This window comes from Carassius carassius, chromosome 22, assembly GCF_963082965.1.
Source record: "Carassius carassius chromosome 22, fCarCar2.1, whole genome shotgun sequence".
NCBI lineage: Eukaryota > Metazoa > Chordata > Actinopteri > Cypriniformes > Cyprinidae > Carassius > Carassius carassius.
Genome location: NC_081776.1, coordinates 12,116,240 through 12,140,647, shown reverse-complemented (window position 1 = coordinate 12,140,647; position 24,408 = coordinate 12,116,240). Strand labels below are relative to the sequence as shown.

The following is a 24,408-nucleotide window of genomic DNA, read 5'->3' as shown; positions in this document are numbered from 1 at the left end:
TCTCATAAACTCTGGATCTCTCTGGATTTTCTACTTTCACAGATTCATTTTCTTTCTCTCTTCTTCAAGGGTGAGTTAATAAGATAAGCGAAAACCTATAATCTAAAGTCCTGCCTCCCTTGTGTCAGAATAATTTTGATAGAACAGACCAAAAGAAACATTATACCTTTCTCTGGCAGTACCTCAATGTTCAATAGTCCAGCTCTTCCAGGTCTCCACTAAGATCACTGAACCCACTGACACCAGAAACCCTTGCAAAAGTTGGGAGGGGATCCAATCTCCCTCTCTACCACTCTTTCCCTCACATTTGAGAACCATAAGTACGAAAGCAATGGAAAATCTTATTCAAGTATATTTTAATAAATTAATTTCTTGTCTATCATGGTTTATGCAAAAATACTCATTGATTATGAAGTCTTACCAGTTAGTTTTTGAGTTTGTTAAAGTGGAATTCAGGGTTCATCCATGGCAGGCATCCTCTTAAATGCACTTATATCCATGACTATGAAGTCGGCTCTCTTAATAGGGCCAGCATCTCTTTCTTTTGTATTTATAAGCAGCGTTGGAATGTGGGAGGTGTATCAGCATTAAGCACCATAGGAAGCATGGGGAATTAGATCAGAGGCCCACAGCATGCATCCTTGCCAAGGGTGACTGTCCTCGCAATCTTGTTGGAAAGCACGTGTGCCTGTCTGAAAGTAAATTAGTGTGTTTGTGACAGAAAGGGAGTGCTTTGGCAACACAAAATGTATTTTTGCCATGCCAATAAAGCTATTTGAATTGAACTGAAAGGGAGTGAGTGGTGTGACTGAACACACAAAGAATGATATGATCTAGCCTTCTTAGTCTGGAATGTCTAGATATGGCCAGAACTCTCCTCAGAACATTAGCCAGTTCTTGAATACATTGTGTCTGATGATCTGTCAGATTCATAATTTGTCAGAAATGAATTTTTTAGTGAGGAATGATTTAACATCAAACTCTTTTTGGCGTAATACTTTTTTCGAGTTTCTTCTCTTTCCTTCTTAGTGCGCTTGTGACATAATCATGATTGGTACCAAAATAAAACCTTGAAAGGTACTCTAACAGTGAGGCATGTACAATGGAAGTGATTGGGGCCAATCTTTGGAAGATTTAAAAGTAGAAAAGTGTATACTTTTATAACAGCACATATTAATTATTCTGTTAAAAATTGTGTATTTACATTACATTACATTTAATCATTTAGCAGACGCTTTTATCCAAAGTGACTTTCAAATGAGGACAATGGAAGCAATCAAAATCAACAAAAATGTATATACAGGTGCTCGTCATATAATTATTATATCATCAAAAAGTTGATTTATTTCACTAATTCCATTCAAAAAGTGAAACTTGTATATTATATTCATTCATTACACAGAGACTGATATATTTCAAATGTTTATTTCTTTTAATTTTGATGATTATAACTGACAACTAAGGAAAATCCCAAATTCATCATCTCAGAAAATTAGAATATTGTGAAAAGGTTCAATATTGAAGACACCTACAGATGTATTGTTATCTACTGAACATCAGAGCTCTGCAAGAAAGGTTTAGTCAAAGTAAGTTAACTGTATGTGATTTCAATGTGATATTTGGCATTATAACATGATAGTCTTAGGCCTGATGTCCCCTGATTTTATTATTTTAGATCTGGAGAAAGTTTCTGTACTATAAAGTGACATTTTATTCTTACACGTCTCTCACACGTGTTACATGTTGACTATGCAGTTTCCTCTCATATAGTGGCCAAGATAATCTTGAAGAAGAAAAACTCTTTTTTTTTTACTTCTTAAAGTTGCTGTAAGACTGACAAAACATGCAGAATTAACAGATTCACTTCCACCCAAGTTGCATGCATGAACCTTGGCCAGAGATAGAAATGCTTTCACTCATTACTTCATCACCCACAGAACCCTTCGCCTACCTTAATTAACCTCACACACACACAAAAAAAAAAAACTTTTGCAAGGTTATTTATATTTCGAGAAGAAATATCAGTATACAACCTTGAGCAAAGTTACATAAGTGTGTTTCTTCCACACAAACGGATTATTGAATCATTCACTCAATCGATTCATTGAACAATACTGAATTGTACACGACTGAAACAAGTCTACAAATTCAATATGCTACTTTGCATTGTGTTTAAAAGTAAAAAAAAAATTTTTTTTTTTACATTTTTACACATGACGAAAGCAAATATATTTTATCACTGTTTTGACTGCTTTTGACTTTGACAATATTGATTCATATGGCGCACTGAAGGAACGAAATGCTGTGTTGGCTGATTCCAGTTTTTATAAATTATTATACACTTTATACATTTATTTCTTTACAACACATTTGCAACACATTTAAATGTTGTTTACTTTGTTATAGTTCGTCTTAGAAGGCAGAAAAGTATCAGTTCATTGAATGAAAAATGAGTCATGCATGTCATATGAGAACGATTCCTTCACTTACAAGATTTGCTCAAACCAACACAACACTTAGAATCACTTAGCATCACTGTTTTCGTTCTAGAATTGTATATTTAGCCATTGTAATTTGTGGCTATTATTATCATATTACACGTAATGAAGTTTCACTGCCTTCCGAACGAAAGCCTACTAAATAAATTTAGAAAAAAATTATTATTCTTCAACAAAACTCGCGGTCTACACTGAGGTTTTTAAGTTCACAAGTAGTAACCACTGCCCCCTCCCAACTGGTGCATTTTACTCCAGGTTGCGTCTCAAAATCTATCGAGCTGCCTACCTAGACAGCATTTTGGGCCTCATAGACGCGTTTCTAGTCCTAATAGCTGCGGTAAAAGCTCTGCTTGGAACGCGTTTACGACGCGCAGAATGTTGCATTGCATGCGCCCTTGTTACCCACAGTGCTGCCTAGGTAGGCAGCTCAGGAGGTTTTTAATCGCAGCCAGCGTCTCAGTTCCGCAATGCGAAGCGGTATCTGTCTCGGAATGTCAGCAGGATGTGTCATTATTAGGCTACTAGCGTTATGGATCTAAAAAGCGAGCTGCTGAAGTCCATCTGGTACGCGTTCACGTCTCTGGATGTAGAGCAGAGCGGAAAAGTGTCCAAGTCGCAACTGAAGGTCAGATCACCTGTGTACCTTTGACTTGACTTGCGTGTCAGAACCTTGCACACACACACACTTTACTTAGCTATCTATATGGGGATATTCGTAGCGATATATTGTTTTTATACTGAGCTAGTTATCAAAAACTACTAACATAAACCTGACCCAAACCCTAACAGAAACAAAACTCAGCATTTTTATAATTAATATGTGTGTGTGTGTGTGTGTGTGTGTGTTTGTGTGTGTGTGTATATATATATATAATATATATATGAAGAGTTCATATACAAAAGCCTCAAAGTGCCACCTGAAATTTGTTTTAAGTTCAGTAATTTTACTCTAATGGCGTTTATATGTCCATAATTTTATGTAATTAATGTGAAATAACTGAACATAAATTTAGGTGCCTGATAAAAATGCTCATTTTAGAAGAACATTCCGGATGGCACTTAGAGGCTTTTGCATCTGAACTCTTCATATACACACACACACACACACACACACATACATACGAATTACATTCATATATTTATATAATGTCAGATTTAGCTCACTATTGGTACTTATTTGTCACCAAAATATTGTTAGGTGGGTGCACACACAGCCTGATGCAGTAAATAATCTAAAAGCTTATTTCTTTGTGCCGTTTGTTTTAATGGGTATTGAGAGGGCAACTGAATGGCATCACTGGTTGGTGAACTTGAAAATAATACAGCTTTGAGAGTCTTTCTCATGTTTAAACATATCCCAGGTCGGCACTTTGATAAAAATTTAGGCATAAACAGACATGCGTCTAGACTTGTTAGTTCTTACACAAAGCATTTTTGCAATTGCCTGCAAGTTTCTGTGTGTAGAACTACTATTTTATATTATATAAAAGTCCTTCTACTGATTCTGTGTCATATAATATCAGCGCAGTGTCCCATGATCATATCAATAAAATGGCTATTAAATGCTATTCATTTTTCACAGCTAAAGTGTGACTAAACGAATGCAGGTCATGCCTTTTCAAAGAGTTAACTTAATTTTTATGGGCCATTTTGGCCATTAATTCTACCCATCCGGTTTCTAGGTGATTTTTTAGTGGATGTTCTGTATAAAGTCAGTTCGTCTCTATTTTACACAGATATCCTAGCATAGTAACCGCAAATTAACACTGAATATGGATATTTTCTCTACCAACTTTGACTAGAAAGTGTATTTGACTTATTTTGAACATTACATCTATTTTTGTATCATTTAAAAATATTTTGCTTTAAATATGTGCTTATGCTGTTTTTCAAAACAAATGTCATTCGGTCTGATATTTTGTTATCGAAGGCAACATTTTCAGGTTTGCACATCCTTTTGGGGTCACTTTAAGATAACCGGTAGCTCGGTTATATCTAACACACTAGGCTGTAGTTACACTTGCTCTCTTACCTCTTGTGTGTGGGGTCTTGATTATCTGTTATTGCGGCTATCATGATCTAAAACATAACGTGTGTGTGTGTTTCTTCACCAGGTTCTCTCACACAATCTCTATACAGTGCTGAATATTCCTCATGATCCTGTGGTGTTAGAGGAGCACTTTAAGGACGATAATGATGGGCCTGTGTCCAACCAGGGGTACATGCCTTACCTCAACAAATACATTCTGGCAAAGGTCTAGTAATTCTCCAGAATTACATACACTTGAATTTGAGAATCTTTTCAAATATATCTTAAGTACATTTTTTTTCTGTCATTTTATACTTCTATTATCTTTGAAATATGGTTTTAGTGTACCACCGAATGTACTGACATGCATTTATAGTAAACTAAAATATGCTTTTACGTACTTTCTGTCGAAACCTGTATGTCATGTTTATATATATATATATATATATATATATATATATATATATATATATATATATATATATATATATATATATATTGTAATCACACATTTGTACTGATATAGCTGCAGTTTAGTACATTTAAAATATATTAACTTTAAATTTAGTGTCTAATTAATAACACTGAAATTATAATCAGTACTTTGCATGTTTGACACAACATCAAAATAAATGTTCTTCTTTACAGAAAGATAATTGAAACTTAATAATTTAGAATGTAGTTTAATGTAAACCCATTGACATTTTAATAAAGTGCACTATTTAAAAGCATGCTAAGAAACAGTCATGTAGTCTTTTTAAGTAGCACATGTACTTTTTATTTCTTTGAAGTTAATGGAATTTTATTTAATATTAGAATTTGTAAGTGCAGTTATAATTTTAAGATTTAAAGTACACTCCAAGTGCAGGTTCGATATAAATGAGCGCGCTTCTTTTTCACAAGAGATTTCTCAACCTCATGTTGCTCCAAATCAATGTGACTGACTTTCTGCCATGAAACACAAACTGAGAAATAGTTTTCTAAGCAATTACAATGAATTGAGCTTGATAGCATCGAAAAGCATGCAAATGTTCTCTTAGAGTAAAATATATATTTTTTATATTTCTGCTTTTGTGCTCCACATAAAGCCATAAACAGGTTATGAATTAAATTATACTAATGAAATAATGAACTCATTTTAATAGAACACTGGGAAATGGTGGGTCAGGTGATGTTTTCTTGGCTGTTAATAGTGCTGTGTTCATTTACAGGCCACAGAGGGGACGTTCTGCAAGGAAACCTTTGATGATCTGTGCTGGACGATGACATCAAAGAAGAACTGCAAACCCAGCGTTCAACAGGGCCTGTGTTCACCCAAAGACTGCTTCAAACTCTTCTGTCTGTTCAACCTGCTTTCTGAAGACCGTTACCCATTAGTCATCATTCAGCCGGAGGTGAGAGTGAGAGAAGGAGGGGCAGAAGCAGATAAGCATAGTTGCAAATAAGTTTTGCTGAAATGATACACATGAAACCAGACTCTGGCTGAAGTAATAATAATAATAAAAAGAACATTTAAATAAATAAATCTCTTAAAATATGTATATAAAGATAAATAATATCAGACTAAAGCATTCAGACACTGAACACCCCCTAATGCAGGTTAGACTTCCTCACTATTGGTTAGAGACAATTCTTATTTTTCCGAGCAGAGCAGTTTTATGAGGCTGAAGTGAGAGCTGACACTAAAAGCATGACTCTAACCTTGAGAATCTCAAAGTTTGTTATTCAGGCAAAGTTGAAGTTGTATGAAGCTACACCATGGTGTTGCTTTTTAAGGAAGGAAGTGACACAAGAAATGGAACTACATATAGATGGGGTGATTTCCTGATGATAACACATGTCAAAAGTAGATTTTTATCAAGTAACCAAATCTGAGGATGTTGTAACTTGCATTTCTTGCCATCTGTGTTCTCTCGTCTCATCCCCATTTGGTTTTCTTTAGCATATAGCAAATGAAACTCCTCGAAAATACGCTTTATAAAATGTCATGTTTTAAACATCTGTCATGTTTTTTTATTTCCTTCAAGAAAATCAAACCTATGTTTACTAATAAATAAATAAATTTATTTTATTTTATTAAAATAATATAGTTTATTAAATTAAAATGTGTTTTATTTATTACTCCCAAACTATATCGTCATTTTATTTCATTATTATTTTTTGTGTGACTCATCAATACATGTATATACTGTATAGTCTATAAACAAGTACAGTATGTGTAAGTATATACAGTATAGTCTATAGGTATCTTAACTTATATATAGTTAAGATACTTATTTTAACTTAAATGTAGTCTATAAGTATCTTAATATAGATTTCAAATATCTTACCAATGCACGTGCTCTAACAGCTCTTAAGTTGCAGGTACTAATGTGGCAACCCAAAGTCATGAATGCTCTTTTGCCTCTGTTAATTCAGATAGAGTACCTGCTGACAAAAATCTCCAATGCAATGAGTCTGGAGTGGGATGGGACTTCACTGGAGGAACTTTTGTCCCAGAATGCTGCTCTTCAGGACGGCATGTCAGTGTGGGAGTTCCTGGAACATCTGAGTGCTGGCCAGCTTTTGCATGTAGAGAGCAAGGAGACCTTCAGTCTCGCTGTGGACGATGTTTTTATGGAGATGTACCACAGCATTATCAAAAAGGTGACGATGATTCGGGTGCAGTGCACTAGGTTGATGCTGTATTGTGTTGTATTAATACAAATAATCTATGAATCAGCCGACACTATAATGTTACTTACACGCAACATCGTAGATTGGTTCTTCCTGCATTGTGAAACACATGGCATGTCATTAACACAATCATTTACAAAAAACTTTTAGAACCATTCTATCGGTTTCCTATTTGCTTCATCCATCAGGGCTACCTGTTAAAGAAGGGGCACGTTCGCAGAAACTGGCAGGAGCGCTGGTTTGTTTTAAAGCCTAGTAGCCTGATGTACTATGTCAACGAGGACCTGAAGGAAAAGAAAGGAGAGGTCCTGCTGGAGGAGGGCAGTGTGGTGGAGGTTGATCAGCAATCTGTATTCCACTGTAAAATAAATATCCGAAATGCATTAGGCCTCCTAACTTTCTCACTTTCGTCATCACACTCAGAATCTCTCTGATAAAGAAGGGCGCCGCTGTCTGTTCTGTGTGAATACTCCCATAAGGACCTATGAGATGAGTGCCTCAGACATGAAGCAGAGAGTAGACTGGGTACAAGGTAAGGGCCGCCCATGTTGTAGACAAGACCACCTAATCCGTGACTTAGTATTTGGTTATTTTTATGCCTTTCTAGTCATGCTAAGCTCTAAAACATTTTGGGTGAAAGGAGGGGACCTTAAAATATAGTTGTGGACAATAGAGGTTCTTCAAAAATCAACAGTTTTGAGATCCACTGGTATAAATCAAAATTTGTTTTATTGCTATTTCGTTATTTAATTAGGTATTGATTGCATTTGAAACACAAAGTTTTACATCCAGTCACATTAATGATTGTATTAAATAAATCTGTCAATGCACTGGCGATATATTGAAGTCTCCACTGTTGTGGTCTTGACTGGTCTTGAAACAAATCCTGAGTCCTCTTAGTCTGAGACCAAGACAAGCCTAGACCAAGACTTTAAAAAAATGGTCTTTGATGATCTGTGAACCAAGACCTGTCTTAAGTACTAGAACACTACTAATAACAAACTTACTTTCTTGTCGAAGTGTCCTGTTTTTTAAACGATCATTTCCTGCTTTGTAGCCATTCAGACAGCATTGAGACTGAGGGCCGAGGGGAAGAGCTCTCTCCATCAGGAACTGAAATTGAGCAGGCGCAAGCAGAGAGAAATCCTTCAAAGAAGCCAGAACAACCAGAGCAGCCACAGTGAACCCATTGCAGTTGAGGTGCCGCAGCACTCTGCTCCGGAGCAGCAGGGGGAGACGAAGAGCTCGGAGCCACACATCGAAAGCACCACTCAAGTAACTGATGGGGGAATAGGGCAAAAGGGAAATGTTCGAAATAGCATGCTTTCATATTAATCTTATTATATCTGCAGGAAACAGTATGTGTACTGTGGACAGTATGCAGTATTTTGATCTGCCTACTTTTTCTCTGAAAAGTGCAGTATATAATATAGCAGTGGTTCTCAACCAGGGGCCTCAACAAACTACTTAGAGCAGGGGTGTTGAACATACGAGCCGCGGGCCAAACACGGCCCACAGAGGTGTCAAATCCGGCCCGCAGGAGGATTTCAACAATAATATAAAATAATAAATTAAACATCAGTTCGCTACAACATTTTATTTTGAATTTAAAGAGGAACAAATTACTAATTTATTTACGTTGATATTACGCCTCGGGAGTCTGGACACTTAACATGCACATTTTAAAGCGGTGCCAGAATCTCGAGCAGCATGAGGATATGGTGATAGCTGCGTTGTAACTGATGCTTGTGTGGCAATTTTCTTGTGATTTTAAACATGTCCAAAAGAAGACATTTGGCCTGGAACGACGGACAGGTTATTTAAGGAGAGATGGAAGCCAACATGTAAGTTTAAACACAACTCGTGACTAATATTAAGTTACACTCTGACGCACTGGACAGCTTCGTATGGAGAAAGTAAATGAGCAAGGAGTGTGCAATATTTATCGTGTACTAATATCCTAACTGTTGTTTTAATGATGTGCGAACTGACATTTTGTAACTTTGCAAAAAAAAAAAACATTGTGAGAGTTTTTCAGTGTCGGATGAAGTCTATCAGGTTCCAATATAATTCAAGATATGAGGCAAAAATGCCCTGTAGCCTATTGTTTTTAATATTTATGTCATGATCGTTAAGTAATGTCTAACTATAACAAGAGTGTTGCTTTTCCGAATGTCAGCGCGATTGCTTTTAGACAATAGCTCAACTAAAAAGATGCTAGTATTAAGTATGTTACATTAGTCACAATGCTGTCTACCTCTGTTTCGGCAAGGAAAAGTTTTTAACAAGGTCAAAGTAAGACCAATTGTGTGTCTCCGTGCAGCACTGAGTATTTTGTTACTGAATTAATCTTTGTACATACACACACATATAGGATTTTTTTTTTTTTTTTTTTTTAAGATGATGTGTATATATATATATATATCATGTTGTGTCAATATTGCACACCCCTAAAATAACACCCCCAAAAAAAGGTTTCTATATATATATATATATATATATATATATATATATATACACACACATATACATTTTTGTAAATTATATTGTAGTTTGTATGGTTAATATTAATGTAATTAAGCAAACTAGAGTTTAACAAAAAGGTCATTCGGCCCGCACAAGGGGACATTTTCTCCGATCCGGCCCTCAACCTTAAACGAGTTAGAGGGCTGAAGGTTGACTATTTAAATGAATACATTAACATCCTGTTTCATTAAAATGTGTTGTCACACTACATCTGCTTCTCAAAACACATTTTTAACACATTCATTCACTTGTTCATACTGTTGTAAAAAAATCGTTGGTAGTATACAGTATGTACTGTGCAGTATTGTGTTATTTTGTCTTAAAATTCTGAGCATGTGTTTTTGTTTGTCCTCCAAGAAACAGAGGGAGGTGGAGGCGAAGCTTATAGAGGAAGAGAAGCAGGAGCGAGAGAAACAGCAGAAAATACAGAGAGATCTGGAGAGACAGCTTGAAGAAGCTAAAGAGGTCAGACTGAGAAAAACAGCTTTTTTTTAACCATCCTGTTTCATTAATAAGTGTTGTCACACTACATCCACTTAAACACATTTTAGCACATTAATGCACTTGCATTACTATGAAAAATCTTTTTACTTTAAACACAATTTCAGTTATATAACATTATGATATACTAATTCTGATACACTACCGGTCAGTATGATTCCTTTTGTCTTAAAGTCTTTTTTGAAATAGGTCTCACAAAGGCTGCATTAGTTTGATTAAAATTGTAGTTAAAACAGCACTATTGTTAAATATAATATATAAAAATATAAAAAAATCGTAAAACATTTTCAAAAATGTAATTTCTTCCAGTGATGGAAAAAAATGTTTTTGGCGTCACATGATCCTTCCGAATGCATAGTATGCTGATTTGGTGCTTAATAAGAATTATTTCTTATTATTCTCAATGTTAAAAACAATATTCTGTGATAATCTCAGAAAGTTCAAAAGAACAGGATTTATTTAAAATACAAAATCTTTTGCAATCTTATAAACGTTTTTACTGTCACTGTTGATCAATTTAATTATTTTTGAAACGTAAAGACATCAAATCTTACTGACCCCAGACATTTGAGCATTATAAATAAAGACAGGACATTGTAGTGTTAGAGCATTAGAAACAATAGTGATTAAGTTGCTTAAGTAGGCCAAAGAGAAGATGACCGCTACGTTGACTGAGATGGCGAAGGAGGTACAGCAGCAGAAGAAAATGATTCATGAATTACAACTCACACAAGTTAAACTGGAGGAGGCACTCAATGCTCAGATTCACGCCCGTTTAGAAGAAGACGGAATCCGACAGGAACTGGAGCGGTACTGCTAATCTCATATTATTTCATCACACTTTTGCCAACACACAAGGACGCTCTGATTTCTTTCATTTCTACATGCAGGCAGCTTGAGGAGGAGCAGAAGAAACTTGTAGAGGTTCTCCTTTATCAAAGTCAGCTGGAAACCTCTGCTGTGAGGAGTCAGGAGGATTCTTCCACCACGACATCTCCCATCAGTCAGCCAACAGAAGAGAGCACAGAGGTGAGAGACTAAGCTGATGTGGAGAAATAAAGATAGTAAAGAGACACGATGTGTTGTATGGTTATATGGCTATATTAGTAGAGCAATGTAGAGAATAGTGAATGAGGGTATAGGGGGTTGCTGCTGGGTTAGTATTGGTAACATTTCATTGAATGTGTCCATCAAGCCCTGTGTGATGACCTGTAGTACTGATTTAAAACAATAATATTCTATGACATTAGTAAGGCCAAGTGCCCTTGGTTGTGATGCACTCTAGCACTCGAAATCTTAGGGTTGGCAAGATTATTCAAATGTTTTTGAAAGTCTCTTATCCTTACCAAGACTGGATTATAGGATCAAAAGTAGAGTAGAGTTTCAGAATGAATATTAATAGCAATACAGTAAAATTCTGTTTTAATATATTTTTAAATGTAGTTTATTCCTATGATGGCAAAGCTGAATCAGCATCCATTACTCCATTCTTCAGTGTCACATGATCCTTCAGAAATCATTCTAATATGATGATTTGGTGCTTAAGAAACAATTATTATTATTTATGTATTTATTATCATTATTAAAAAAACAGCATGTATTTCAAGTATTTTGTAAAATTAGGTCTTTGCCGTTAATAATGATCAGTTTAGTGCATCCTTGCTGAATAAAGATTAAAAAAAATGAAATCTTACTGACCCCAAACTTTTTAACGGTATTTCGTGACACACTGTCAACCAGTTCGATAACTGAAAATTGTAAATGAGATTTGGACCAAAAATTGGACCAGAATTATCCTTTTAAACAGTTTTGTCTTTAAGATTTCTTCATGTAAATACCTTTTTTTATAATTGACTGAAGTCCATGTTCCTGTGTAGTTCACACAGTCATGAAGCTGTGATTTAATGGAAGCATTGCTTGGCTGAATTAGCCCTGTTCTAATTACAACTTGTTTAATAGTACACTAACAAACACCTTTTATTGTAGGAGATACCTGTCCAAGACTCGACTTCCACTGCAACACCACCCAACATCCAGCGATCAGAGGAGAGCAGCCAGCACAACACAGAAGTGAGAGACTAGAAGAGAGTGGGGCTAACAAAAAAGGCCATTTGTGCTACTTAAATGACCATGCCATATTGCTTTAAGTGATCAGACTTTTGACCCCATGCCATATTCTATGTATTTCTATACCACTCAGATGCTTAAGAACTGGAAAATTCAGCATAACCACCTCATGAAGCCAATCACACCAGGAGGTAAGATACAGTGTCAATCACTAATGTTTTTATGGCCTGAGTAGTTTTGGTACGTCATATGAAATAAACAAGATATGTTCCGCTTGATCATATCTACACAATCATAAATGGCTTTTATTATCATTGTTTTTTTTTTACCTGTCTGCTCTTTTACAGACAAAGTCGAACATGTGCCAGTAAAGTCCACCTGCCTCGGACAGGGCCAGGCCCTCACCAGCTCAGAGTTCATTGCTAAGGTTAAAACAGGCATCACTCAAGAAAAAGGAAATGGTTACAGCCCATCACCAACAGAAGAAGAGGAAGAACAGGATTCCTAAATTTGTGTCCTAAATCTGTATATCTATAATAGATTATACGTGTTTTGTACAGCTGGTTTGCCCAGTGTGTTTAAGTTTGGCTGCAGGTCGAAGTCTTATTTTATTATTTATGCACATAGCAATCAGCTTTTTTTATTATTTAATATGCACAAAATGGTAACACTTTACAATAAGGTTCCATTAGTTAATGTATTAACTAACATGAACGATGCATTTATTACAGTTTTTATTCATCTTTGTTAATGTTAGTTAAAAAAAAATACAGTCATTCATTGTTGGTTCATGTTAATTCACAGCGCATTAACTAATGTTAACAAGCACAACTTTTGATTTCTATAATGCATTAGTAAATGTTGAAATTAACATGAACTAAGATTAATAAATGCTGTTGAAGTATTGTTCAGACTTAGTTGATGTTAACTAAAGTAGTTAATTAACGTTAACTAATAAACCTTATTGTAAAGTGTTACCCAAAAAAAATAAATAGTCAGAATAGATTCAGATGGTATTTTATGGCAGCAGTTAAACAGATGCTTTAACTCTTTAAATCAGTGGTTCTCCATTTCAAGGTTCCCCATTGACAAAGAAAAGATTTGAAGGACCCTTAAGATATTTCTGGTGCTTCTGCTGTAATGAAAACGTTTGTGTTTACAGAAACTAGGAGCGGTAGTGTATTAATATTAATATTCTTCAGCATTTACATTACAAATGAATTTGTGACTTTTGTCGTCATTTGTGATTTATTTATGGTTTTACATACTAATACCAATTTTTCAGCAATTTTTACACAAGAAAATATTTTAAACATGGCATAACCAAATTAAACTAAGACATATGTCAGCTTATATTTTGATCATTAGTTATTTTAGCTTATTTTAATTTATTAAATTTTTCTAATTTAAATGTTTGTCTTTTTTCTAATCACTTTAGTTCATCTTGAGGCTCTCTTAGAAATTTGGCCTCCGGGTTGAGAACCCACTTCTTTAGATAATACTTTTGTTTTTGTTACAGTGTGTAATTCTTGTGTGGTCAGTAGAAAGGGCGCTTGGTCTGAGCTCAAGTTTCACATTAACCAAGACTAAAACTGACCGCATATATACACTATCTACTTTTTTCATCATTTTCTTGCCCCCAGCCTTATAGATCAGGAGACAAGTCATTCTGAGAATCCAATTGACATACTTTTTATTTTGCTAATCATGTTCGAAACATTTAGGACACCCCCTTTTTTTGTGCTAAAAAAAGTTAAAGGAATCATGCAATCTATTTGTAGATCCATGGAGGCCAGCAAGAAAGAACAGTTGAGTTTGTGGCTTTGAGGCCTCTTTTGAGAATGAATAATGGTTTTCTCTGTTAGTTTTCAGTGGTCTTCAACAGACTGACTAAATTATCTTTGTAAAAAAAAAAAGTTGTGGCCATGATTTTTCCAGATACAGATCTTTTCCTCTTATGGTTTTGGTAGGTTTCTACCTGTGGGAAGTGGGTCTGAATGCAAGCTTGGAGTCCATTGTAAGAAAGTGGCGGGCTTTAAGTGGACTAAGTGATTGGAGAAATCCAGCATACGTCACTAGAGAGAAGTATGTAGTTTCATACTTAGATATGTATATGTAGTTGCCATATTAAAGACTTTCTATGGGCTGCTGTATGTAAGCTGTCCACCATATTGGAACAGTCAAAGCCAGTTAGTGAACACTCGAACAAGTTGACTTTCTGTCTGCAGTCATTGTTATATGCATATATGATTATTTATATTTATACTAGCACAATACAACAATACAAAGGCATTAGCTACAGTAACACAACATCAAACAATTTACCTAATATTACAGGTTCTGGAACTAAGGTAACTTTCTGACCATTACATCCCTGTTTTTCCTGTACGCATCCTGGCCTTTTGTGCAGTCTACAGTCTATGGTCCGGGCCAGGATTTCAGTATTGCCTAAAATATACAGGTTGGGGTTTGCTGTTTTCATACTTGCTGAAGGTAATGACCGAAAAGTAGTTTGACCAATAACATGCAGACATTGTACATTGTAGCCATCTGCTATAGCTGCTTCAAGTCAAACACTGGATATTTTAGGCAGGACGTGTACAGGAAAGAGAATATGGTCACCCTAGTTAATAAAACAAACCATCACATTTTCACCTTTGAAAGGTTATCCTGTTTCTTTTAATTCTTGCTGGTTTTTACAACCCGAGGCTTTCCAGTAACACCTCTCTGTGTGGAGTGGCCAAATATGGCATCTGTCTATATACTGTACATATCTTATAAAGATCTACACTATCTTATAAAGTGTCAACACACATACACACACTCAGAAAAAAGGTACACACCTTTGTACCTAGAATCCATATTGGTTCCTTAAAGATATATATAAGTACCAAAAGTGTACATTATAGTTCCTAAAAGGTAGAAAAGATACCACCCCAGTGCAGTATTCTGGGTCAAAAAAAACTTAAGCACAGATGAATCCATCACAAAAAGATTAATAACATGCATTTAGAAAGGGTGAAATTTCATTCACAAGCATCACTCACTATATACTGTACATTCATTGATGATGGACATTTTGTTGAGACCGCAGGTATTGGTGGTTGTTATTTAGAAATTGTCAAAAATGCTTCTCAAAGTAAATGGATCTGTTACAAATACTAGACGAACCTCCTGTCAGTCAACTGTAAGCTACTTTGTCATCTCTAATGACACGTTATGTCCTGTTGCACACAATAGTGTCAGCAATATTTTCTAACACTCTCAAAATTGAAACCGTTGTAGATACAAAACCACCTGTAATTATATTCTTCATGCAAGACCAACTTCCTTCAGTGCATTTCCCGGGCCAGAAAAAACACAAAATGAACCACAGAATGGAAAGCCAATGACCCAAAAATTCTCTGCCTCTTTTGAGGATTCTAAGGGGAACTGTTGTTTCAGCTGGAACACTTGTCCCCACATCTTGTTTATAAAAAAAAAAACTGGATCAATCGATGTCCTTTGAACATTTGATTCAGATGAATGGGTGTCAGATGTCCTGGATTAAAATGATCAGGATGATTTTATTCTAGAATGGGGACATCAAGAAAGTTATATCACGTAATAATGTTTAGGCATTGTCACAAACATTTGGTCTGTCCTCTCAAGATCAGATTCAATCAGTGTCCTTCACTGAGAAACAAAAGTGTTGGCATAAAATAAAAACTAAAAAAATTAAGGAATGTGACTATTTTGATTATAATGCATTCACTGGAAGGTGATTTTTGCCTGCTCCACCATATGAGTCTTGACCTCCTTGACTGTATGTAATAATTGAAATCTATTAAATGATTATTCAGTGAATTGTAGCAAAAAATCGTTTTTATAAATACATTTTAATTACCACGGTAATGTTAATTAAGAAATTAAGAAAATTAAATATAAAAAGTCAAATCTCTTCGATCTCAGATTTAAGAGGTTCTCTTACACACACTTAAGAAGTTAATTTGTTTCTTTCAAATATGGTTTGTAGACAAAAAATATAACCATTACCCTTAATCAAATCAAATTAGAGCCTTCACGTAAATTCGCGGTCTTTTATTTTGAAATCCATTCTAGCCGGGAGGCGGAAGTAAAGGGCTGTGTTTATGTGCGCGCGTGTTGATGGCAGCCTCCAGTGATAGCATGCCGAACATAAACAGCGCGCTCTGTCAAATAGCCACGGAAAAACTTACAAACACGCATCTCATAACTTTGCAAACTGTGACGACAGCTTTACGGGATGAGCAGTTCAGGTACAACACATTTTCCACTTTACAAAATGAACAGAAATGTGTGTGTCAGCACACAACACCCTATTAGTCTATGTATACTGTATGGCAGGATGCATGTACTGCCATAAACATTCACCGAGCTAAAATTGGCCGACACAGTTTGTTTCTGTTTTGTTTCAGAGCCAGTGTTGACAGGGAGGCTCTTGGAAACCTCTTTGCAGTGCTGTCAAGGCTTTTTGTGGATGTACAGCATTTGGTTGAAAAAACGGATTCACAGGAAGAATCAGCATCTCTGTGCCTTAAACTCACCGCAGAGTGTTTCAGAGCGCACAGAAATACCTGCGTACAGTGCACTCAAAACCAGTGCTGTCTGAGGTAGTGTAGTGTCCAAAAACTCTGAGCTTTTTCATTTCAAATGATTTCTTTGGCATAAATATGTGATTAAAATGTTGAAAATGTAACAAAAATGTATTGTCTAAATATATATTTCTTAGTATTTTGTATGTTCTTAATCTAATTCAGTTTGTTTCTTTATTTTATATGGGAACTGTTTTTAATGTTTTCTTGAAATCCTAGGATTTTGCATATTTTTGGTGCGGTCTCTGGCTTACGGACACTGTTTATAACATCATAATCATTATAAGCATATGAATATGACTGTGGCCTGTCCAACTAAAAAATATTTTTTCACAGAGATCTAGGCTCTATCAAGCTATCTTTTGTGATTTTGGTCAGACTCCTCAAGATTTCATCAGGAGGTTCAAATGACATTTGGGACGGTGAGTTTCAAGAGTTTTCAGCTCCTCTCAGAAAAGATCTCCTCTGCGAGATGGCGGGTAACAGGCAGATAACTCGAATTATGATTCTATCCATTGGCAGCACTTCGATGTGGGATTCAGTTTCTTGGTAACATTGCTGTTGGAAACCAGCTTTGCAAAGATGACATCTGGGAGCTTGGGTTCCCACACGTCTTTTGGTGAGTGAATTTATGGTCCGGCAGCCACTGGTGCATATATTACGATTGCAGTCAAAAATGTATTTGGTCCTCATTTTGTAAAGCCCTCAGGTGCGGTTTATAACCACTTTTATATCATTCAAGGGACCTTTTGGGGCTTGCGGATGAGAAAGCGGTTTCATACACATGTATGGTGATCCACACTTGTCTGGATAAACACAAGACAGAGCAGCTTGTTAAAGACACACAGCAGCTTAAATTGTCCCTGAAGATCATAGACCTGTGCAGGACGTTGCCTGACGTGGACTGGACGTAAGCTTTGTGTTTTCATTGAAACAAACAAAAAACAACCACATCTGTTATTTACTTTAGGTCAATTTTATACCCTATTTTGGTCATATATTACTCTTTTACAGGGTCTTTATTGTCACAAAACACTTTCTCAAGTCATCAGAGCTCATTAGGAAGATGTACACCGAAATGAGCAATGAGGAAAGGTAAAAACTCTCAATTATTTAATTCAATTATTGCACAAATAAGATAAGGTTAATATATCACAATACTGAGTTTTGACTTTTCTGATGAGTTGATGTGTTTATTTAAGGCTCTGTTACAATTTCTAGTAATACTTTACAATGTGGGTACATTTGTTAACATTAATAACTACATTTATTCATTTTAGGTAGTGTTAATCTAAATGTTTACTAATATGTTTTTAAGTTCAGAAGTTTTATGTGTTAATGCACTGTGAACTAACATGAACATGAACAGTTTTATTAACTAACAAAGGTTTATAAATGCTAGTGAGCTGCCTAACTAGACTGCATTTTCAGACATCATTGGCTGTTCCAAATGCATTTTAAAACACCTAATATTTTAAGGTAACATTTCATCCTTTGTAGATGAGGCATTGTGAGGAACGGAGTAAAAAAAAAAATGGCCAAGATGGTGGATGCCATCTAAAAAATTCCAAAAGAAAATACACATTCACATAACATAATAAAATAAACATTTTTTTCTCTACACTTTTGTACTTGTGCCTTTCAGTGTGTTATTATCTATTAAAAATATAAATTAAATAATTCTGTCAAGGCTAGTGCGGTTCCACTTTGGTTAGGATGCTTCTCTGTGTCAGCTCACTAGGGTTTGGAACAGAGCCTGATTATCTCTCTTAAAACATAGTAAAATGGGCCATAAGAACAAATGTATCTTTCTAAATCATATTGTATGTTTAATACAGATTGTTTTGTGAATGTAATTGTTTACTACCAGGCTCACACTGTTGGAGCTGATATTAGCCCAGCTTGGTGTCATTGAGGAGGAGAAGTGCTCAATGCCTCTGAGCACAGCTCAGTTCCTGGCTTCCTGTTTTACTGATCACTGCAGTGCTGTTCTCACTCTGAGCTCTGAATCATCAGATGACCAGGTCAGCTTTATCTGCAGTGCTCATATTGTATATATTATGGATGTTTTTTTTTATCATTGTCTGTTGATATTGGATATTAAGAAACTACAGTTATTACTTATATTCTTGAGCACCAAATCAGCATTTTAAAATGATTTCTGAAGGATCATGTGAGACTGGAGTAATGGCTGCTTTGCCAATACAGGAATCATTTTTTTTTAATAATATATGCTTGGTGAGCATTGAAAGAAGAGAATTCTTTCAAATAAACATTTTAAAAAATCTCATTGTCCTTAAAGTTACTGTATATTATATAGAAAATGTACTAAGCCTGGTATTTTCTCTACGTTTGTAGGAGGCTATGGTTGTCATCAGGCTTTTAGACATCCTTTGTGAGATGACCTCTGACTGCAAGGAGTTTATGGCCCTGCAGGATCACTCTGACCTTTTGAGAGCAACAGTTGGTAAATTTGGATTACTGGCGGAATGCTTTTGTTGGAAATAGAAATCCTAATGCATTCTTAATGTGAATACATAAAAACCATAGGGAATTATCAAGTCTCTGCCATGAATTGAAGATGCAAAATTTTTGTTTTAGTGCAACTGCATAATCACACTGTAAAAGCTCTTGAAAACATGGGGCTGAACTTGCTGTCCCTTATTCTATCTGTCTTGCAGATGATTAACTAAACTGAAAAATCAAACCACACACCACTATATGCTTTTTCTCTCCTTTCCTATTTAAAACACAAAGCAGCCATTTCAGAAGGGTGCTGTACGAAACCAACACCTCTGACAGGTCACAGACAGACATGATTTTCATTCTTCACAGACTCTGCTGTCATCTCCAGCTGTGATGTCACGCATTAAACATGAGATTCATGCCAGCATGCATTTCTCTTTCTCTGTCTCTCTTGATGTCTCTCACATCTGATATGTAATGTATAAATTCTACATTGATTGTCTTTGTCATCCTCAGATCTCTTGAAAGAAGTCCATTTACTGGGCAAAACCAGTAAAAATGTGTTCACTGCAGCACACGATTTCTCCTTGACAAGGCCAGGGGGCGCCGATACCCATCCTGTCCTCAGTTTCAAAGCTCATCTCATTCGGCTCATTGGGAACCTGTGTCATGGCCACGTTGTCAACCAAGACAAGGTACTGCACACAGTAGCTTCTAGAATGGTGCATAAGTGAGTCTGCATATATGAGATTTTGCATATATGAAAGTTGAAAGTGACATTATTAGAGATGTTCAGAACCGAGACCCCATATGTATGTTGGTCAAAGATGAGATTTAAGATTGCATTTTGGTGTCCACATGAAAATAAAATTTACAAAAGTAATTTTATATACATAGAAATTACATTAAATGCAAGTGTCTGCTTTAATCTTACAAATAACTTGTGGAAATGCCAAAATATGGGTGATATAATGTTCTATTGTCAATCAGCGCAACATATATTTTTGTAAAAATCATACTTATTCTGACCTGTACTTATTAAAATGTGTAAAAGAAAATGTAGTCCTACTTCATTTGATTATACTTTAAATTATTAAAAACTTACAATTCATTGGTTTTGAGGGGGCTGCACTGCGATTCTTAAATAAAGTCTTTTAATGTCATCTAATCTTTCTTCTAAATATGTCTGACAGGTTTTTTTTGGCAAATTATGATAAAAATGTTTGATGGTCGAGACTGGTTGAAAAATATGTAGTTTTGTCTGACTCCACCTTGCTTGAAATTAGTCAATAAAAGAGAACTGACTGATGGGTAAGAAAACTTAAATAGTGTGATTGCCGAGGGAAGGAGGTAGTTAGCAGAATTCCTGGAAATCATCTTTTAAACTTCCTCTACTGCGATTTCTATGACTTGTTGGAAAGTGAAGGAATGTGTTGGCAATGAATGATGAAACTAACACCATAGATTTTGCAGCCAACTCCAGTAACGTGGATCAACGGACAGCACAACCCAGTCGTGGTAAACACATTAACAATACTGTGGTTTAGAGCCTTTCTCTCTGTCCATCAACCCAGGCCTGGGCTTTTTGTTTGTGGAAGCTCCCTCCTTGAAAACTAATCAGGGGATTAATGCCGGTAGATAAAGACTCGAGAACCATGCTGAATTTCATGCTAGTACAGTCTCATTGCTTCCCCAAATCTTTTTCCACTTTGTTCCCTTTCTACTTTTTTTTTTTTTCTTCTTTTTAATGAATTCTCTTCTAAGCAGCCTCCTGCGATGGAGGGATTTTCAGGTCTGTCCCCTTCAATCAGCACAGAGGAGAACCTAGTATCGGCCTTCTTAAATAAGGTCGAGGCACACAACTGAGCGGTCAAAGGTCAAAAAACAATAGCAAGCCCCCCTCAAGCCTGCACCCACAGTTTTTGACCAAAACCCTCTTCCTAAACCTTGTGAGCGCACGGCTCCTGTTGCTGCTTTCTAATGGGCCGTTCAATCAGAATGCATTTTTGCATTCCACTACGCTGCTTTTCCATTAATTTTCTATGTAAACCAGACGGGATGTTTTATTGTTGTGCTCGCCTCTCACCCGTGATGCATCTAAAGAAGGTCAACTTTTAAATTTCCAAATCTCTAAACCATTGTCTTTGTTAGAGGACCTCTAAAAATGATTCAATTAGACAGCTCTACATAAAGAGCAATACCACACCTGTTTGCTTTGCTACAAGAAAGTATCTTAGATGGCGGTACAGTTAAGTAGGACCAGCTTTTGCATCAGGAGTGCTGATGTTTTAAAATGCTGCCTCTGTAGTAGTCCACTACATGTGAGGATAGCCAAACAAAACTAATTCTGTGGCTGAAGTATATGGTTACATAAGTTTCCCTCATTTTGATTGCTTGCAGTACTTTCTCAATCAAATGCCATGCTTGTCATTAAGCAGCAGAAAATTGTCAGGGCTCTATGTCTTGTGTCTCCTCTTCCTTATTCAGTTTTTCTTTTTTTATGTAATCAAAGTGGTTAAAGAGCAACCGCTGTAGCTCTTGGGTTATGATACATACTCAGGGTAATGTACGGTATAGTTAGAGACTGCATGTGACGAAAACCAGCGCAAACTTGTATGACTGCGCCAAACCAGAGCTCAATCGCTTGGACTTTCCTCCATGGAAAATAATTGTTTTCTGTCCAGTCTGGCTCACGATGTCCCTGTTTTTTTTCTATTTGTCCCCTATAGGTAAGAGAACTGGACGGTATAGCTCTCATTCTGGACAACTGCAGCATCGACAGCAACAACCCCTGTATCCTTGATTGTGACTCCACACACTTATTTTTTCACACTGTGCTTTTGAGGTGTATTTAATGAGGGTTTTCTGGTTTCATGAAAACCACCACAAAAATGCAAAGATATTGCTATCTAAAGTGTGAATTGCATTGTAATGGTCCCTTATATTCAGTTACTAATGGAGGTTTTACCGCAGTGTTTCATGTTTGAGTGATTAGTGGCTTGTTCAGACTTGAAAACGCAGTTGAGATGTTATTAGAGCAAAGCCAGCATCTGGCCCAATGGTTTCATGTCACTCCACCTAGCAATGTCCCCTGTAGAGAGGTGGAACTGTTGGGCTGACTCACGATTATTTTGTAACCCTCACTCATCAGTCTCCTTGTGTGGAAGATCTAGTCGTAATAGTTAATGAAGCTAAATGTCGGCATTGCATTTATGAGTAATTTTGTGGTGTTGACAGAAGTCTTTTTTTATAGATGTGCAACACTTTCTGGAAAACTTGATTGAAATCCTGGGTGGAAAATCACCACTTGAATGAATTGAAGTGACATTTTGTATTTTTATAGTGTTGACCTGCATCCTGCCAACTCTGTTCCATTTGAAATGGTTAATTGATAACACGACAATCTGATGTATTACAGCTTTGTATCCAAAGGCTCCTTGACTGAAGCTAAAAAAAACCCTTTCATTCTCTAGCGATCACTGCCGGTCTGTATTAGAGAGAGCAGGGCACAATGTCAGCTGCTCTTTCATTAGGGGATGAGCCGTTAAGCTAAGCTAGTGTCCTCCTGGATGCTGCTTCCTGACCACTTTAGGAAGTTGTCATTGTTGCTTACTGTTTAGCATGGTTGCTGGACCTGGTGTTGCTAGCTTCACTTCTTTTATGGGCAAAGTTTGTATAAAATATTATGTGACGTACTGATCTACCGATATATTGTGCATCCCTGCCCTAAGTATAATCTTGGACATTAATTCAGGAGTGATGTGCTATCGAATTTGCATCCTGGTGGACAAAGAAAATGGAGAAGTTGTTTTGAAGGTAGTTCTAGAATATATATCTAGAGTCCAAATTCTCCAGAATATCATGGAGACTTTTTGGCTGAAGCCAGCATGAAACCAACAAGAACACCCTGACAACCACATAGCAGTGCATTAAAACAGTTGAAAACTATCCTTAATATTCTTTCCAGTCATAAGCCAGTGGGCTGTGTTTGCCATCCGGAACATCCTGGAACACAACCTAGAGAATCAGAAGCTGATTCAAGGACTTCGGAGACGAGGTGTGGCAGACGACTCTATGCTCAGAGAAATGGGCTTCAGAGCGGAAGAAAGGGATGGAAGTCTACTGCTCAGGCCCCTAAAGAAAGACTCATAGTTGATTAAGTAGAGCTGGAAAACTGCTGTCCCGGAATGCCCATCCCCACACCCCTTTACCATGCTGTATTACACTCTGGAGATGGCTTAAAACGCCCACAACACACTGGGGTAATTAAATATCCAATCAGTAGTTGGGAACATAAAGGGGGTGGTCTGGGCTTTGTGTTCTCCACACAAGAGGAAATCAATCAGAGGAGCTTATCTGAGAGAACTCATGCTGGCGTCTGTGATGCATTTAGTGGTCTTTGATTCCAACCCTTGAAAGTGGGATTCAGATCCTATGAAACAAGGAGAACTGTGTCTTCCTGGCTTTTCAGCCACTAAAGAAACTCTGGTGACCAACAGGGAGTAGAGGTTAATCCCTAATTCAGTGCATTTTATAGAGACCAGGCTGTCTCTTGACCTGTACACATAAAGTTCGTCTTTGAAAAGCTATGAGACTTGAATCCTTCTTTTTGAAAACTGCCTTAAGATTTTGTGTCCAGCCTAACATAGGCAAGGCAAGGCAAGGCAAGTTTATTTATATAGCACATTTCGTATACAATGGTAATTCAAAGTGCTTTACATAAAAGAAAGTAAAAGTAACAAAAAATAAAACAAACAATTTTTACACTTTTAAAAATGTACTTATTTAAAACATACATACAGTGGGGAAAATATTTATTTTATCCCCTGCTGATTTTGCAAGTTTGTCCACTTACAAAAAAAAAAGAAGGGTTTGTGATTTTTATGGTAGGTTTATTTTTAACGTATAGAGACAAAATTCCAACCAAGACAATCGAGAAAAAATACATTATATAAAGGTTAGAATTGATTTGCATTTCAGTGAGTGAAATAAGTATTTGATCCCCAAATAAAACATGACTTAGTACTTGATG

General features: G+C 36.3%; 2 protein-coding genes across 5 annotated transcripts; both read left to right on the top strand.

The window, feature by feature from the left end:
- The first annotated feature begins 2,959 nt into the window (after positions 1–2,959).
- def6c (DEF6 guanine nucleotide exchange factor c) lies at positions 2,960–12,972 on the top strand. Of its 4 annotated transcripts, none has more exons than XM_059505306.1 (13): positions 2,960–3,123; positions 4,613–4,753; positions 5,739–5,921; positions 6,946–7,173; positions 7,392–7,538; positions 7,627–7,735; positions 8,261–8,478; positions 10,087–10,194; positions 10,874–11,040; positions 11,121–11,259; positions 12,217–12,300; positions 12,431–12,488; positions 12,645–12,972. In XM_059505306.1, exons 1-13 carry the CDS (start codon positions 3,028–3,030, stop codon positions 12,803–12,805), a joined length of 1,839 nt encoding a protein of 612 aa, XP_059361289.1. In that variant the 5' UTR covers positions 2,960–3,027; the 3' UTR covers positions 12,806–12,972. The 4 variants fall into 4 exon arrangements, with proteins under 4 accessions (XP_059361289.1, XP_059361291.1, XP_059361290.1 ...); XM_059505307.1 differs by having other exon boundaries at positions 2,961–3,123; positions 10,093–10,194; XM_059505309.1 differs by having other exon boundaries at positions 3,103–3,123; positions 4,613–4,716.
- A 3,424-nt stretch (positions 12,973–16,396) lies between these two features.
- On the top strand, positions 16,397–24,004 carry atxn10 (ataxin 10). The gene is made up of 11 exons (XM_059505305.1): positions 16,397–16,574; positions 16,734–16,928; positions 17,247–17,332; positions 17,433–17,529; positions 17,653–17,820; positions 17,925–18,005; positions 18,781–18,934; positions 19,269–19,377; positions 19,893–20,071; positions 22,106–22,169; positions 23,344–24,004. Exons 1-11 carry the CDS (start codon positions 16,444–16,446, stop codon positions 23,526–23,528), a joined length of 1,449 nt encoding a protein of 482 aa, XP_059361288.1. The 5' UTR covers positions 16,397–16,443; the 3' UTR covers positions 23,529–24,004.
- Positions 24,005–24,408: the final 404 nt, after the last annotated feature.